The sequence below is a fragment of the Hyperoodon ampullatus genome (assembly GCF_949752795.1).
Source record: "Hyperoodon ampullatus genome assembly, chromosome: X".
NCBI lineage: Eukaryota > Metazoa > Chordata > Mammalia > Artiodactyla > Ziphiidae > Hyperoodon > Hyperoodon ampullatus.
Window position 1 is genome coordinate 129,254,495 of NC_136913.1, and position 14,576 is coordinate 129,269,070.

A 14,576-nucleotide genomic window follows, 5' to 3' on the forward strand; every position below is an offset into this window, starting at 1 on the left:
TTTGTCCTTTTCTCCATGCGTCCTTTTGCCTTTATTGCAGTTCATTTCTCCTTCCCACCCCCTAAATGTCTATTTCCCCTGTCCTTACCCTCTTCTTTCTCACTTGTCAGTTGCTTTCCAACTCTATAGCGCCAGACCTGATCTTTCATTCTTTATTCACTATTTGAGAGCCTGCTGTGTGCCAAGCACCATGCCAGGCACTGGGATAGAGTGGCATGCACAACAGACACGGTGTCGCCCTCATGAAGCTTTTGGTTCCGGGGGGACTGACAGACATGAATCAGATAATCACACCAGGGTGTAACAACAAGCTATGCTAAGTATTGCCTGGGAGCAGCGCAGGAGGGCAGTCGTTTGAGGAGCCTGGGAAATTGACCTGAGAACATGATGCTTGACCCATGGTCTGAAGAATGAATAGCAGTTCCCTAGATGCTTGGCGTGGACTGGGTCAGAGACAGTAAGCTGAGAGGACAGCACAGGAGAGGACCTGGGACCAAAGGGAACATGAAAAAGTGATGGTGTGGCTGGGTTGGGGGTTGGGAGAACAGCAAGGGATGAGCAGGAGATGGGGGTAGTGGCCAGATGACCTAGCCCTTGTAGACCCCGTTAAGGATTTAGGTTTTTAGAGTTGAGCAATGAGAAGCTTTGGAAATGGTTTAAGCAGAGGGATGGTAGCATCACATTTACTTCTGTAGAAGATGACCTGGGCTGCTGTGCGGTAGGCAGATTGTAAGGGAGCAGAAGTAGATGCAAAGAGAGCCCTGCGTCTATTCCAGTGGCCCAGAGAAGTGGCTGGTAGAATTGGAGAGACGCAGACAGATTCAAGATGGATTTAAGAAGTAAACATGGAGATTGGATTAAGGCTAGTGGAAAAGGGAATGTCAAGGATGACTTGTAGGTTTCCAGCTTTTGTCACTGGATGGATGGAGTGCTAGCCACTGAGATAGGAAGATGTAGTTTGGAGAGAGAAACATCATGCGCTTAGTTCTGGGCATTTTGAGTTTGAGGGGCCTTTGGGATCTTCCACTTCTGCATTTCCAGCTGCCTCCTGGATATCTGTACTTGATTATCAGTCAAACCCAGGGTGTTTATTTTTATTTTTTTTCACTTTATTTTATTCTATTTTTTAAACATCTTTATTGGAGTATAATTGTTTTACCATGGTGTGTTAGTTTCTGCTGTATAACAAAGTGAATCAGCTATATGTATACATATATCCCCATATCCCCTCCCTCTTGCGTCTCCCTCCCACCCTCCCTATCCCACCCCTCTAGGTGGTCACAAAGCACGGAGCTGATCTCCCTGTGCTGTGCGGCTGCTTCCCACTAGCTATCTATTTTATGTTTGGTAGTGTATATATGTCCATGCCACTCTCTCACTTTGTCCCAGCTTACCCTTCCCCCTCCCCATATCCTCAAGTCCATTCTCTAGTTGGTCTGCATCTTTATTCCCATCCTGCCCCTAGGTTCCTCATGACTTTTTTTTTTTTTAAGATTCCAAACCCAGGGTGTTTAGACACTCAAACCCAGTGTGTCTAAAATTCACAATGTGAATCTTTCTCCAGAACCCCCTGCTATGCCCTTCATGTCTCTTGGTGGGACCACCATTGTCCCAGACACTTGGGCCTGCCTCTGTGATGCTTCCCCGTGGCTCACCTCCTTCTTTTGCTTTCCACCTCGGACACTCTCCTCTTTCAGATCCGCATGGTGATCCTCTCACTTGCACTGAAACATTAGCTTCCGGGACTGCAGGGAATGGGTGGACCCTCCCTGTGCTGGTGCGGAGTGCTCAGCGCTGCTGGATGCATCTGCATGCAGCAACATTATGTCATTGCACTCCTCTGCCCAAGACACATTTCCCAGATCCCAGTCACCCTGATTCAAGCCCTGGGGATTCCCTTGCCACCTGATCTTAAACCTGACCCATTTGGTTTTGTTTTTGTTTTTTTAAAATAAAATTCCCATGCTTCCCACACATGTAGCCACTGTCACTGTTACCTGGTTTTGGAAGGCCAGTCTCCAGCTGCTGTTATTCCACCCTTTAAGGATCATCTTTAACACTGCCGTCACAGCAGAACCATCCTGTGACCCCATCCATAAGAAATTGTCCTGCCCTCTCTGACCTCCCGTTCCACTTCATCTGGATTTTTTAAAATGGCTCTTGGCACTTACAGCCTAGCATTGTGGCTATTTGTGTACATGTGTCTCATTTCCCAGACTGGGCCTTGAGCTCTGTGAGGGCAGCACCTACATCTTATTTTTCTCCGTGGTCCCTAGCATCCAGTAGTTTCTGTTACTCAGTATGCACTCGAGAGAGAAGGCAAAAGATTGCATCTTTTAAGCTGTTACATTTACTTCTCAGCTATTTTAGATACGTACAGGTACAGAGGAATGGATTTTGAGTTAGAATGGACCTTTGGGAATCTTTAAATATTTAATGATACTTAGATAGTGATGACTCAGGTTTCTAGAGAGTAAGGCTAATTTTCCTATTCCTGGATCTTCCAGTTGGGCTCGCTGGGTTATCTGATCTTGAACCTGTCATTCGGGGAGAATGTGGCAGGTTAGCCTCATTAGACTGTGGGTGCCTTTGGTCAGGAGCTGGCTGGTTCTCCTCGGTGTCCCATTTTCTGCCTTGTGTTGGGTCAGGGTAATCAGAGCTATAGGAATTTTCTCGCTGCAGGGACAAAGAACAGTAAGGTCTCACTCACTTCTAATCCTTCTGCTTTTTAAATTTGCATTCTTGCTTCCATCTTGATATGAGGATATCAGACTTTTATTTATTGTCTACTCTATGTATTTTTAGGTACAAGTCTGATATTTAGGAGTACAGTTGAATAGACACTCGTAAATTTCAATATAATCTAAGCATAGTAACAGACTGCTTGATAGTATTTTTTATTATTATTATTTTTATTTATTTTTGGCTGCATTGGGTCTTTGTTGCTGCGCGTGGGCTTTCTCTAGCTGTGGCGAGCGAGGGCTACTCTTCGTTGCAGTACACGGGCTTCTTATTGTGGTGGCTTCTCTTGTTGCAGAGCACGAGCTCTAGGCGTGCGGGCTTCAGTAGTTGCGGCATGTGGGCTCAGCAGTTGTGGCTCGCCGGCTCTAGAGTGCAGACTCAGTAATTGTGGTGCACGGGCTTAGTTGCTCCAGGCATGTGGGATCCTCCCGGACCAGGGCTCGAACCCGTGTCCCCTGCATTGGCAGGCGGATTCTTAACCACTGTGCCACCAGGGAAGCCTGATAGTATTTTTTTTAATATATATTTTTTAATTTTGTCTGCACTGGGTCTTCGTTGTGGCCTGCAGGCTTCTGTAGTTGTGGCGTGTGGGCTCTAGAGCGCGCGAGCTCAGTAGTTGCAGCACGCAGGCTTAGTTGCCCTGCAGCGTGTGGGATCTTGCCCTGGGATCGAATCAGGGGTCAAACCTGCATCTCCTGCGTTGGAAGATGGATTCTTAACCATTGGACCATCAGGGAAGTCCCTTGATAGTTTATTTTTAATAACTAGATTATATTGAGAAGTAAATACACTATAATATGCAGCTACATATGTACATGGTTACTGAGTAGTGTCTTTAATCTCTAAGCATTTGGAATTCAGTCATGGAGTGAGGGGTCTCACCGCATGGTGCCAGCTAAAAGATGCCTCCTTATAGGTACAAACAGAAAGCCCTGTAACTACTTGCTACAGCATACTGATCCACTGTATTTGCAGAGCACAGTTATATCTTTCACATACTAAGATATTCTTTGCTATAATAATAATAATAACTTGCATTGTTATCTAGCTACCATGTACCGGGCACCATGCAGTTACTTTAAGTCCATTATCTCTAAGCATGCCTATTTTACAGGTAAATGTGGCTGAGAGATTCAGTAACTTGCCAAAGTCATCCAGTTAATAAATGTCAGAACTCAGATGGAAGCAATTTTGTCCAACTTCAGAGTTTGTGCTCTTTTCTCTACACCACGATAGCCATACTCTCACACTTTTTAAACTTTATTTTGAAGTAATTATGTACTCTCAAGAACTTGGAAAAATAGTCCAGAGAGTTCCTGGGTACCCATCACCCCACTTCTCCAATAACTGCACTGCTTTATCAAAACCAGGACATTCAATGGCACAGTATAGTTAACTAAGACTCTGTACTTGACTTTCACCGGTTTTTGCATGCACTCATTTTTGGCGTGTTTTTGCATACAGTTCAGTGACATCTGATGCCATGTGTAAATTCATGTCACCACCACCAACAGTCAAAATATGCGACTCTTCTGTTGCTAGTCCCTTTGTAGAACTCCCTTTGTAGCCTTTATGCTCCCTTTATAGCCACGCCCTCCTTCCGTTCAGCCCCGGCAGCCACTTCTGTGTTCTCCAGCTCTAAAACTTTGTCATTTCAAGAATGATATAAATGGAACCATACAGCACCTTTTGAGATTCGCTTTATCCACTCAGCATGATGCCCTTCAGATTCTTCCGGATCGTTGCATGTATCCATAGTTCATTCATTTTTGTGGCTGAGCAGTATCCCATGGCATGGATACACCACAGTCTTATACTTTTTTAATTTCTAGAACACCCATGAGCTATATTTATATTTTGTGAAGAGATGCTTAGTTTGTTGTATTGTGTTTTAAAGAGAAGGATTTAAAGTAAAAGAAGAAATTAACTTTATTTGTATTCCCCCCAGAGGACATATTTTAAAGAATAAAAACTCAACAAGCAGCTTTTAAAATATTTGTTAGCAAAGTCATCTAACAGAGCATTAAAGAAGATATTGGCTTAAAAAATTTGTGTAGCCCTTTCTATCTCTGTCCATATGAATATATATTTTACATTATTGTAGTCACAGTGTATTTTGTATGCTGCTTTTTTGCACTTAACTTATTTTTCCATGCACCATAATTATTTTAGTAGCTGTGTGCTTATTCCATCAAGTTGACTAATTTCCTTCGCCCCAATGACCACCTCTGGCTCTGTCGAGCATCTTCACACATGTAGCTTTTCCTCCTGTTGCTCCACAGCTGTAAGATAAGGTCTTAGGAGTGCAATTATGGAGTCAAAGGGTAGGACCATTTTTATGGCTCTTTTGATGTGTGTTCCCAGACCTTGGCTTGAATCTCAACCCTTCCCTGTAGTTACTAAGCCATTTACCGAAGCTTTTTAAGGCTTTGGTTGTGACATCAGGAAATGGGAATACTTCACCTGTGTCCAGAATGGTTGTGAGAATGGTACACGCGTTGGCCTTTTGTGGTACCCAGCACAGCTGATGTAATCCGAACACAGCAGCTGCTGTTATCTTGGTGTGACGATCTCGGTACGACTTTACTGACGTTATTCCGTCCTTCGTGCCAACAGCCCTCTGGACCCCTTGAGTCCAGCGTTGGGTAAGGAGCTATGGAGAAGCATTGTATGCCCTCAGGCCCTTCCTTTGGGAAGAGCACCCATGCCTAAGATAGGCACCGCTTCCCGATGTTTGGCTTCCAATGGGGGAATACGGATGTGGAAGTTCACGGCAATGAGACTTGAAGCAGGTGATGTAACACCAGTCCGAACCGAGTGCTGCAGAACTGCAGAGGAGGGAGTGGTCAACTCTGATCTAATGGGAAGCGGGGCGTCGTTGGAGAACGTTGGTAGTTGGGAAAGTCAGATCATCCTAGGCAAAGGGAACACCGTGCACAGAGCCTCTAGACCTAAGTGTAGACAAAATGTTTGGAGAATGGTGAAGACGTCTACTTAGTTGGAGCGTAGAATGTTGTGGGACAGCAGCCCACAGAGACAGGTTGGGAGCAACGTCCCGGGGCCCTCGAGTTGTGTACCTAAAGAGTTCAGGCTTTATTCTGCAGGCAGTGCAGAATGGCACACATTTGGGGATGGATTTTGGTTGCATAACTGACTATTTTCATGCTTGCTTTTTCATGTGTGATCGCTATCATGTTTTTATTCCTAAAAGATGGTAAAAGGGCCAAGGTAAAAATGTCCTGAAAGCACATGGGTTTTTGTTAAAAATATGTTTTTGATGTTTTAATTGTACTGACAGAAATACTGACTTGTGTCTTTTTGTCCATTACAGGATTCTGCTCTAATACTTGATGTTCCTCTGGGTGTGATCTCAAGAATTGAAAAAATGGGAGGCGCCACAAGTAGAGGAGAGAATTCCTATGGGCTAGATATTACTTGTAAAGTAAGAGATTCAGTACTTTCTTACGGGAAAATAGGCACGTTAGCGTTGAATGATAAGTAAAAAGTGAATGTGGGTTTAAAAGAAAAATCAAAGACCCTTGTTTATCTGAGGCCCTGGTGTGGTTCTCCCTTCATGATCAAGCGTTCCAGAACCTCCTGGGGAAAGAGTTCCTATGAAAGGGACCTGCTGTCGTCCTTAAGTGTGAGAACCCGAGCCAGTCAACTGGTTTGCTTGACTGACTAGGAAGAAAACTTCATAAATCACATTTCACACTTCTTTGTTTTTGCACAAGTCTGCTCCTGGTGTCCCTTCGGGTGATGTGTTTCCAGCCAGACACCTTCACATCGTAACAGGAAGGAGAAATACAGGAGATTTTTCCCTCTGTGAAGAGTCTGTGTTCTTACCTCTCACAGCCCCTCCCACTTTTGCTTAGATGGTGTTCAGAGATGGTGGCCTCCTGTTATGTTTCGGCATGGGGAACAGCAGAGATTTAGTGATAATAGCATTCAGCCAGTTATAATAGTAACTGTTTACTGAGCATCTCTGTCGGTCCAAACAGGTACTAGGGGCTTTGCATTAAATCCTCAGGGCAGTCCTCTGAGATGGACAGTGGTGTCCCCATTGTATAGATGGGGAGCCTGAGGCTAAGAAGAGTTTGGTAACTTAGCTAAGATTACCCAACAGATGGCAAAGTTGGAATCCAAATCCGGTGAGATAATCATTTTGCAAACGACAGAATAAACCTTCTTTCAAGAAAACTTCCTTCTCAGGTATTCTGTATCAGAAGACTACAGTGCCCAGTCCTAGGAAGAGCTAGAAGGGGTTTGGAGGTCATCTGTCCCAGTGGTTCCCACAGCTAAATATGCATGAAGGGAACCTGGGAAGCCCTCTTTGGGTTGACAAAGGTAAAACTTTGGGTTCTACCCCAAATCCCCAGATAATCTCTGAAGGCTGGGTCCCAGAGGCTGGGACTCTTTTAAGTATCTGACCGGCAGTCTAGTGCAGGGGTCAGCAGACTTTTCCTGTCAAGGGCCAGAAAGCAAATATTTTAGGCTTTGTGGGCCAGCAGGATCTCTGTCATATGTTCTTCTTTGCGTTTTGTTTTTTCTCAACCCTTTTAAAATATAAAAAAAACAGTCTTAGCTTGAAGACCACACCAAGACTGACCTGGGCTGAAACTTGCTGACCCCTGGCCAATCTGAGTCCTTCATTCTGTGGATGGGAAATGAGGCATTTGCTCAACGGGCTTCCTTGCCTATGGGTCCCCGAGGAGCTGATGCAGGAGTCAGAATCCCAACCCAAGTCTCCTTTTCCTGGTCTTGTGCACTGTGATTTCTTAAAGCCAATCTCCTGTACTTTTGTTTGGATTATGAAGATAATACCTTTTTGTCTCCGGTTTGTACAAGGTCAAGACTAGTACACTCTATTAGAAAACAAAGGATTTTGTCATGATGAGACTTGAACTGAAATTCTTCCTCACTCCCCACCTTGGCTTGTTTTTGGTTGAATCCAAGCTCCCTTAATGCCTTATCTATAATTCCAGCTACTGTCTTCCCTTTTGGGCCTAGAAATGCGGGGATTTACTTTGAAGGAAGGTTTTTGCATTTTGCATAAAAGAATCCATGGGAGGAGAGTGTTATATTACAGTACTCCAAGGAAAATGCTGTTTTGATGATTTCAAAGTGACTTTCATTCTAAGCAAGTTGAAAAAAATCCTATTTGTTGCCTTATCAATGGGAAAAACTTGTATTTAAATGTTAATCCCCCCAAATTAATAAGACAAAGCACACTCTTACCCTTTGACTGTTTACTCTAAGAACAAAGGTCTTGGGAACAACTCAGCAGGCATAACTCTCAGATGTTACATATGTATGTTTCTTGGAATTAGTGTCAAGCCCAAAGACAATGGCCTAGAACAGTGTTGTAGCCCAACCTTTTAACTCAGTTATCTCCCTGGAAACACGGATGTTGAGAGTTGAATTCCGTTTTCTCAGGAACAGACCTGAAGATGACAGAAAGAGAATCTGCTGCAGTGGGGCAGAGACTCGCTTCCTGTCTCCCGTAGGTCCCCTTTCATCTGCAGGCAGTAACCACAGTACAACTGTGCTGCTTCACCGAAACAAGAATGTAGAACCCCTACAAATTTGGCTTCACCAGGTCCGTACATGGGGATTTCTGCTTGCCAGTGGCACCTTGCACATGATGGATAGAAGTCCCAGTGGTTGTCATCTAGCAACCAAGGAGAAGGTAGCTCCGAATATATGAATTCTTACCCGCCAGGCCCCATGCCATCCCCTGCTGACAACTCAGAGCTTAAAAAAAAAAAAAAAAAGCAGAGCCAAACCATCCCACCAGGGCTGTTGCAACTGGGGTGTGTTTACTCATTTGTTATCACGAGGCTTGGCTCAGCGCCGAGTGCCCCAATTGCTAAACACCAGAGGTCTGACTGCGAGATTCTTCTACCATGAGGCTCTTTCCCAGGTGTCCTTCCCTGATGGGTCAGTCTCTAGGAGACCAGGTGCAACTTACCCCTCAGTATATGCTCATATTTCTGTTACAGATTTGGTGATCTGCCACCTGTGAGTCATTTGCCTTTTCCACTTCATTTTTCTTGTTGGCAAGACAAGGTAGTGATTCTTTCTGTCCTTTAATTACATCTGAATCAGATGGCCACACGAAGTCGCTTGAGTCACTTGTACTTTGGCACATCGAAAGTAGTGGTTTGAATCACTGATGGACCAGAATAAATATTTATCTAGAAATGGTCTAGTTTCTGGTTGAGTGGTTAAGAGCATGATGTTACAGGGTTATCATCGGAACCAAGGCTGGTCGGAAGAAAATCCTTCATATGTCTGTGAGCCTTGGGGATACTCAGCTAGCCGGTGCTGTACTTGGGGTTTGTTGCAACCCCCTTGAAAGCACGTCATCTGATTGAAATGATTTTTTTTCCTTCTACTTGACTAGTGCTTTGCATCATGAGACAACTGGTATCCCAGTGTTCTTGGAATATGTCGTGAATCAGTTTTTGGATGTTATTAAGTTGCGTGCTTTTAAAAAAGAAAGCATGGAATCCTGGAGCTCGTGAGGCCCAGTAGATGCCATCTGTATACAGAGAGATCGGTTTTGGGTCATTGATGAGAGGTCTGAGAGCATGTTGCCTTACACTCCCTTCACTCCCCTTTGCATTTTCGGATGTGTATGGCAAGGCCTTTGCTGCTCCTACATGTTGAAGACTTAGGAAGCTTCAAGAATGCTGTTGAGATAACAAATGAAAAAGCACTTGGAAAAATATGAAGATGGTGACATCCGAGAGGGCAGGGGCTGGATCTGTCTCACTCCTGAGGTGTTGAAAGTGCAATGCAGAAGGTAACAGCCATCACTGAGCCACAGCGCCATGAGTGATTTAAGAGACAACCTCAAAAACTGCCAGCTTCGAAAATAACTTAGAATGTTTTATCTTTTGCTGTGTAATACAAATTGATACTTAAGGGAGCTTATTTTTTTTGAATTCAGTTTAAAAGAAGGTTTTCCTGCTTATTAAAGAGATATGTATTGGAAACTATCCTTAAAATCTGGTTTTGAGCGTTAATTCTTAGTTCCTAGAAGCATAGTCACTCCTACTATGGGCCACCTTAATGTGCTCTTTATAGAAGTCTGTGAAAGTAAAATTGTTTAGTAAAAAATGTATTACATTACTTGTATTAGAGCTTAAACTGCGAGTCATTTCCTAATTTTTAAAAGGGAGACTTTAAAGTTAAAAGCATGAGGGGAGAGGGAGAGAGCTTCTGTATTTTAATGACATGTTTGACAATTTTGAAATGATATTTTATGGCAGATACACATTTGAAAAGTCCTAAGAATAAGATACTGTTTTATAATTAAAATACCTCAGAAACCAGTCAGACTAGACAGACACAGACATCATGCGCAAGGCAAGGTTTGATTTTTCTTTTTATCAAGTGAACTTTAGCTCTGTCTTCTCTTTAACATGAGTTGTCTTGTCTTTACAATCATGACTGTGATGGGAATATTTTCAGGTGTTCTTAAACCGGATGTTTCAAAATATTGTATAAAACAAAGTAATTTTCTTAGTAGTCTAGATTTATTGCCCATTCAGGTAAGTCGATCTTCTACCTGAATAGAAGGTTTTTGCTAACAAATGTGACTCGATTTGCAGACTGAACTGGCACATTTCTCCTCTGCCCCCAGGACATGAGAAACCTGAGGTTCGCGCTGAAACAGGAGGGCCACAGCAGAAGAGATATGTTTGAGATCCTCACAAGATATGCCTTCCCCCTGGCCCACAGTCTGGTAAATTCCAGGGTTCTCCTCGGTGGCATCAGAGGGTTTCTGGGTGTCCCCTCCTTTCTCTCTGTGCTGTGCTCCCCAGTGTGATTTGTGTACGAGGCTGTTTATTACAGAAGGTTGACCCGTTCCCTGAGGGAGCGGGCCTCTCCTCTGCCAGTCTATGTGGGGTGGCTCAGCCCAGGTGACTCCTGCCAGCCCCGAGCCTGCCCTCCACCTGGGCCAGCCCTCTTCCAAAGGCAGAAGGTGGCGAGGTGACCACGAGCATGTCAGTGTAGCACTGTGACGTCACATTCCAGAGCTCGTCGCCCCCTACTTGGGAACCAAGAGTGAGCCTAAGTGCCATTTAAGTCAATGTGCTTCTCAAATGCAGATTTGTGGCTTAGGTGCTGCAGGCCTTCACTGGACAGGGGAGGTTTATTTATTTATTTTTAAGGAATGACACTTTAAATGTCATTTGATAGCGCTTACTATATATTTGGCAGGACAGACTTATTATGCATTTTTTTTTTTTTTTTTTTTTGTAATTTAATTTATTTTTTTTTTTTATTTTTATTTTTATTTTTTTTTTTTATTTTTTTATTTTTATTTTTTGCTTTATCACAAATTTAATCAGTTATATGTATACATATGTTCCCATATCCCCTCCCTTTTGCGTCTCCCTCCCACCCTCCCTATCCCACCCCTCCAGGCGGTCACAAAGCACCGAGCTGATCTCCCTGTGCTATGCGGCTGCTTCCCACTAGCTATCTACCTTACGTTTGGTAGTGTATATATGTCCATGCCGCTCTTTCACTTTGTCACAGCTTACCCTTCCCCCTCCCCATATCCTCAAGTCCATTCTCTAGTAGGTCTGTGTCTTTATTCCTGTCTTACCCCTATGTTCTTCATGACCTTTTTTTTTTCTTAAATTCCATATATATGTGTCAGCATACAGTATTTGTCTTTCTCTTTCTGACTTACTTCACTCTGTATGACAGACTCTAGGTCCATCCACCTCATTACAAATAGTTCAATTTCATTTCTTTTTATGGCTGAGTAATATTCCATTGTATGTATGTGCCACATCTTCTTTACCCATTCATCCGATGATGGACACTTAGGTTGTTTCCATCTCCGGGCTATTGTAAATAGGGCTGCTATGAACATTTTGGTACATGTCTCTTTTTGAATTATGGTTTTCTCAGGGTATATGCCCAGTAGTGGGATTGCAGGGTCATATGGTAGTTCTATTTGTAGTTTTTTAAGGAACCTCCATACCGTTCTCCATAGTGGCTGTACCAATTCACATTCCCACCAGCAGTGCAAGAGTGTTCCCTTTTTTCCACACCCTCTCCAGCATTTATTGTTTCTAGATTTTTTGATGATGGCCATTCTGACTGGCGTGAGATGATATCTCATTGTAGTTTTGATTTGCATTTCTCTAATTAGTAGAGATGTTGAGCATCCTTTCATGTGTTTGTTGGCAGTCTGTATATCTTCTGTGGAGAAATGTCTATTTAGGTCTTCTGCCCATTTTTGGATTGGGTTGTTTGTTTTTTTGTTATTGAGCTGCATGAGCTGCTTATAAATTTTGGAGATTAATCCTTTGTCAGTTGCTTCATTTGCAAATATTTTCTCCCATTCTGAGGGTTGTCTTTTGGTCTTGTTTATGGTTTCCTTTGCTGTGCAAAAGCTTTTAAGTTTCATTAGGTCCCATGTGTTTATTTTTGTCTTTATTTCCATTTCTCTAGGAGGTGGGTCAAAAAGGATCTTGCTGTGATTTATGTCATAGAGTGTTCTGCCTATGTTTTCCTCTAAGAGTTTGATAGTGTCTGGCCTTACATTTAGGTCTTTAATCCATTTTGAGCTTATTTTTGTGTATGGTGTTAGGGAGTGATCGAATCTCATACTTTTACATGTCCCTGTCCAGTTTTCCCAACACCACTTATTGAAGAGACTGTCCTTTCTCCACTGTACATTCCTGCCTCCTTTATCAAAGATAAGGTGACCATATGTCCGTGGGTTTATCTCTGGGCTTTCTATCCTGTTCCATTGATCTATCTTTCTGTTTCTGTGCCAGTACCATACTGTCTTGATTACTGCAGCTTTGTAGTATAGTCTGAAGTCAGGGAGCCTGATTCCTCCAGCTCCATTTTTCGTTCTCAAGATTGCTTTGGCTATTCGGGGTCTTTTGTGTTTCCATACAAATTGTGAAATTTTTTGTTCTAGTTCTGTGAAAAATGCCAGTGGTATTTTGATAGGGATTGCATTGAATCTGTAGATTGCTTTGGGTAGTTGAGTCATTTTCACAATGTTGATTCTTCCAATCCAAGAACATGGTACATCTCTCCATCTATTTGTATCATCTTTAATTTCTTTCATCAGTGTCTTATAATTTTCTGCATACAGGTCTTTTGTCTCCTTAGGTAGGTTTATTCCTATATATTTTATTCTTTTTGTTGCAATGGTAAATGGGAGTGTTTCCTTGATTTCACTTTCAGATTTTTCATCATTAGTATATAGGAATGCCAGAGATTTCTGTGCATTAATTTTGTATCCTGCAACTTTACCAAATTCATTGATTAGCTCTAGTAGTTTTCTGGTAGCATCTTTAGGATTCTCTATGTATAGTATCATGTCATCTGCAAACAGTGACAGCTTTACTTCTTCTTTTCCAATTTGGATTCCTTTTATTTGCTTTTCTTCTCTGATTGCTGTGGCTAAAACTTCCAAAACTATGTTGAATAAGAGTGGTGAGAGTGGGCAACCTTGTCTTGTTCCTGATCTTAGTGGAAATGGTTTCAGTTTTTCACCATTGAGGACGATGCTGGCTGTGGGTTTGTCATATATGGCCTTTATTATGTTGAGGAAAGTTCCCTCTATGCCTACTTTCTGCAGGGTTTTTATCATGAATGGGTGTTGAATTTTGTCGAAAGCTTTCTCTGCATCTATTGAGATGATCATATGGTTTTTCTCCTTCAATTTGTTAATATGGTGTATCACGTTGATTGATTTGCGTATATTGAAGAATCCTTGCATTCCTGGGATAAACCCCACTTGATCATGGTGTATGATCCTTTTAATGTGCTGTTGGATTCTGTTTGCTAGTATTTTGTTGAGGATTTTTGCATCTATGTTCATCAGTGATATTGGCCTGTAGTTTTCTTTCTTTGTGACATCCTTGTCTGGTTTTGGTATCAAGGTGATGGTGGCCTCGTAGAATGAGTTTGGGAGTGTTCCTCCCTCTGCTATATTTTGGAAGAGTTTGAGAAGGATAGGCGTTAGCTCTTCTCTAAATGCTTGATAGAATTCGCCTGTGAAGCCATCTGGTCCTGGGCTTTTGTTTGTTGGAAGATTTTTTATCACAGTTTCAATTTCAGTGCTTGTGATTGGTCTGTTCATATGTTCTATTTCTTCCTGATTCAGTCTTGGCAGGTTGTGCATTTCTAAGAATTTGTCCATTTCTTCCAGGTTGTCCATTTTATTGGCATAGAGTTGCTTATAGTAATCTCTCACGATCTTTTGTATTTCTGCAGTGTCAGTTGTTACTTCTCCTTTTTCATTTCTAATTCTATTGATTTGAGTCTTCTCCCTTTTTTTCTTGATGAGTCTGGCTAATGGTTTATCAATTTTGTTTATCTTCTCAAAGAACCAGCTTTTAGTTTTATTGATCTTTGCTATTGTTTCCTTCATTTCTTTTTCATTTATTTCTGATCTGATTTTTATGATTTCTTTCCTTCTGCTAACTTTGGGATGTTTTTGTTCTTCTTTCTCTAATTGCTTTAGGTGCAAGGTTAGGTTGTTTAGTCGAGATATTTCCTGTTTCTTAAGGTGGGATTGTATTGCTATAAACTTCCCTCTTAGAACTGCTTTTGCTGCATCCCATAGGTTTTGGGTCGTCGTGTCTCCATTGTCATTTGTTTCTAGGTATTTTTTTATTTCCTCTTTGATTTCTTCAGTGATCACTTCGTTATTAAGTAATGTATTGTTTAGCCTCCATGTGTTTGTATTTTTTATAGCTCTTTTCCTGTAATTGATATCTAGTCTCATAGCATTGTGGTCAGAAAAGATACTTGATACAATTTCAATTTTCTTAAATTTACCA

General features: G+C 42.2%; 1 protein-coding gene across 4 annotated transcripts in view; it reads left to right on the top strand.

Moving 5' to 3' along the window:
- Positions 1-14,576, top strand: part of MTM1 (myotubularin 1) — a gene marked incomplete at both ends in the record, with an annotated part of 81,210 nt that overhangs the window by 13,739 nt on the left and 52,895 nt on the right. For 3 of the 4 annotated variants that reach the window (XM_079727514.1, XM_079727515.1, XM_079727516.1), the window contains 2 exons: positions 6,074-6,184; positions 10,394-10,495. In XM_079727514.1, coding sequence (XP_079583640.1) covers positions 6,074-6,184; positions 10,394-10,495 — 213 coding nt within the window. The remainder of the gene's footprint in view (positions 1-6,073; positions 6,185-10,393; positions 10,496-14,576) is intronic. The other variant, XM_079727517.1, reaches the window with a different exon arrangement.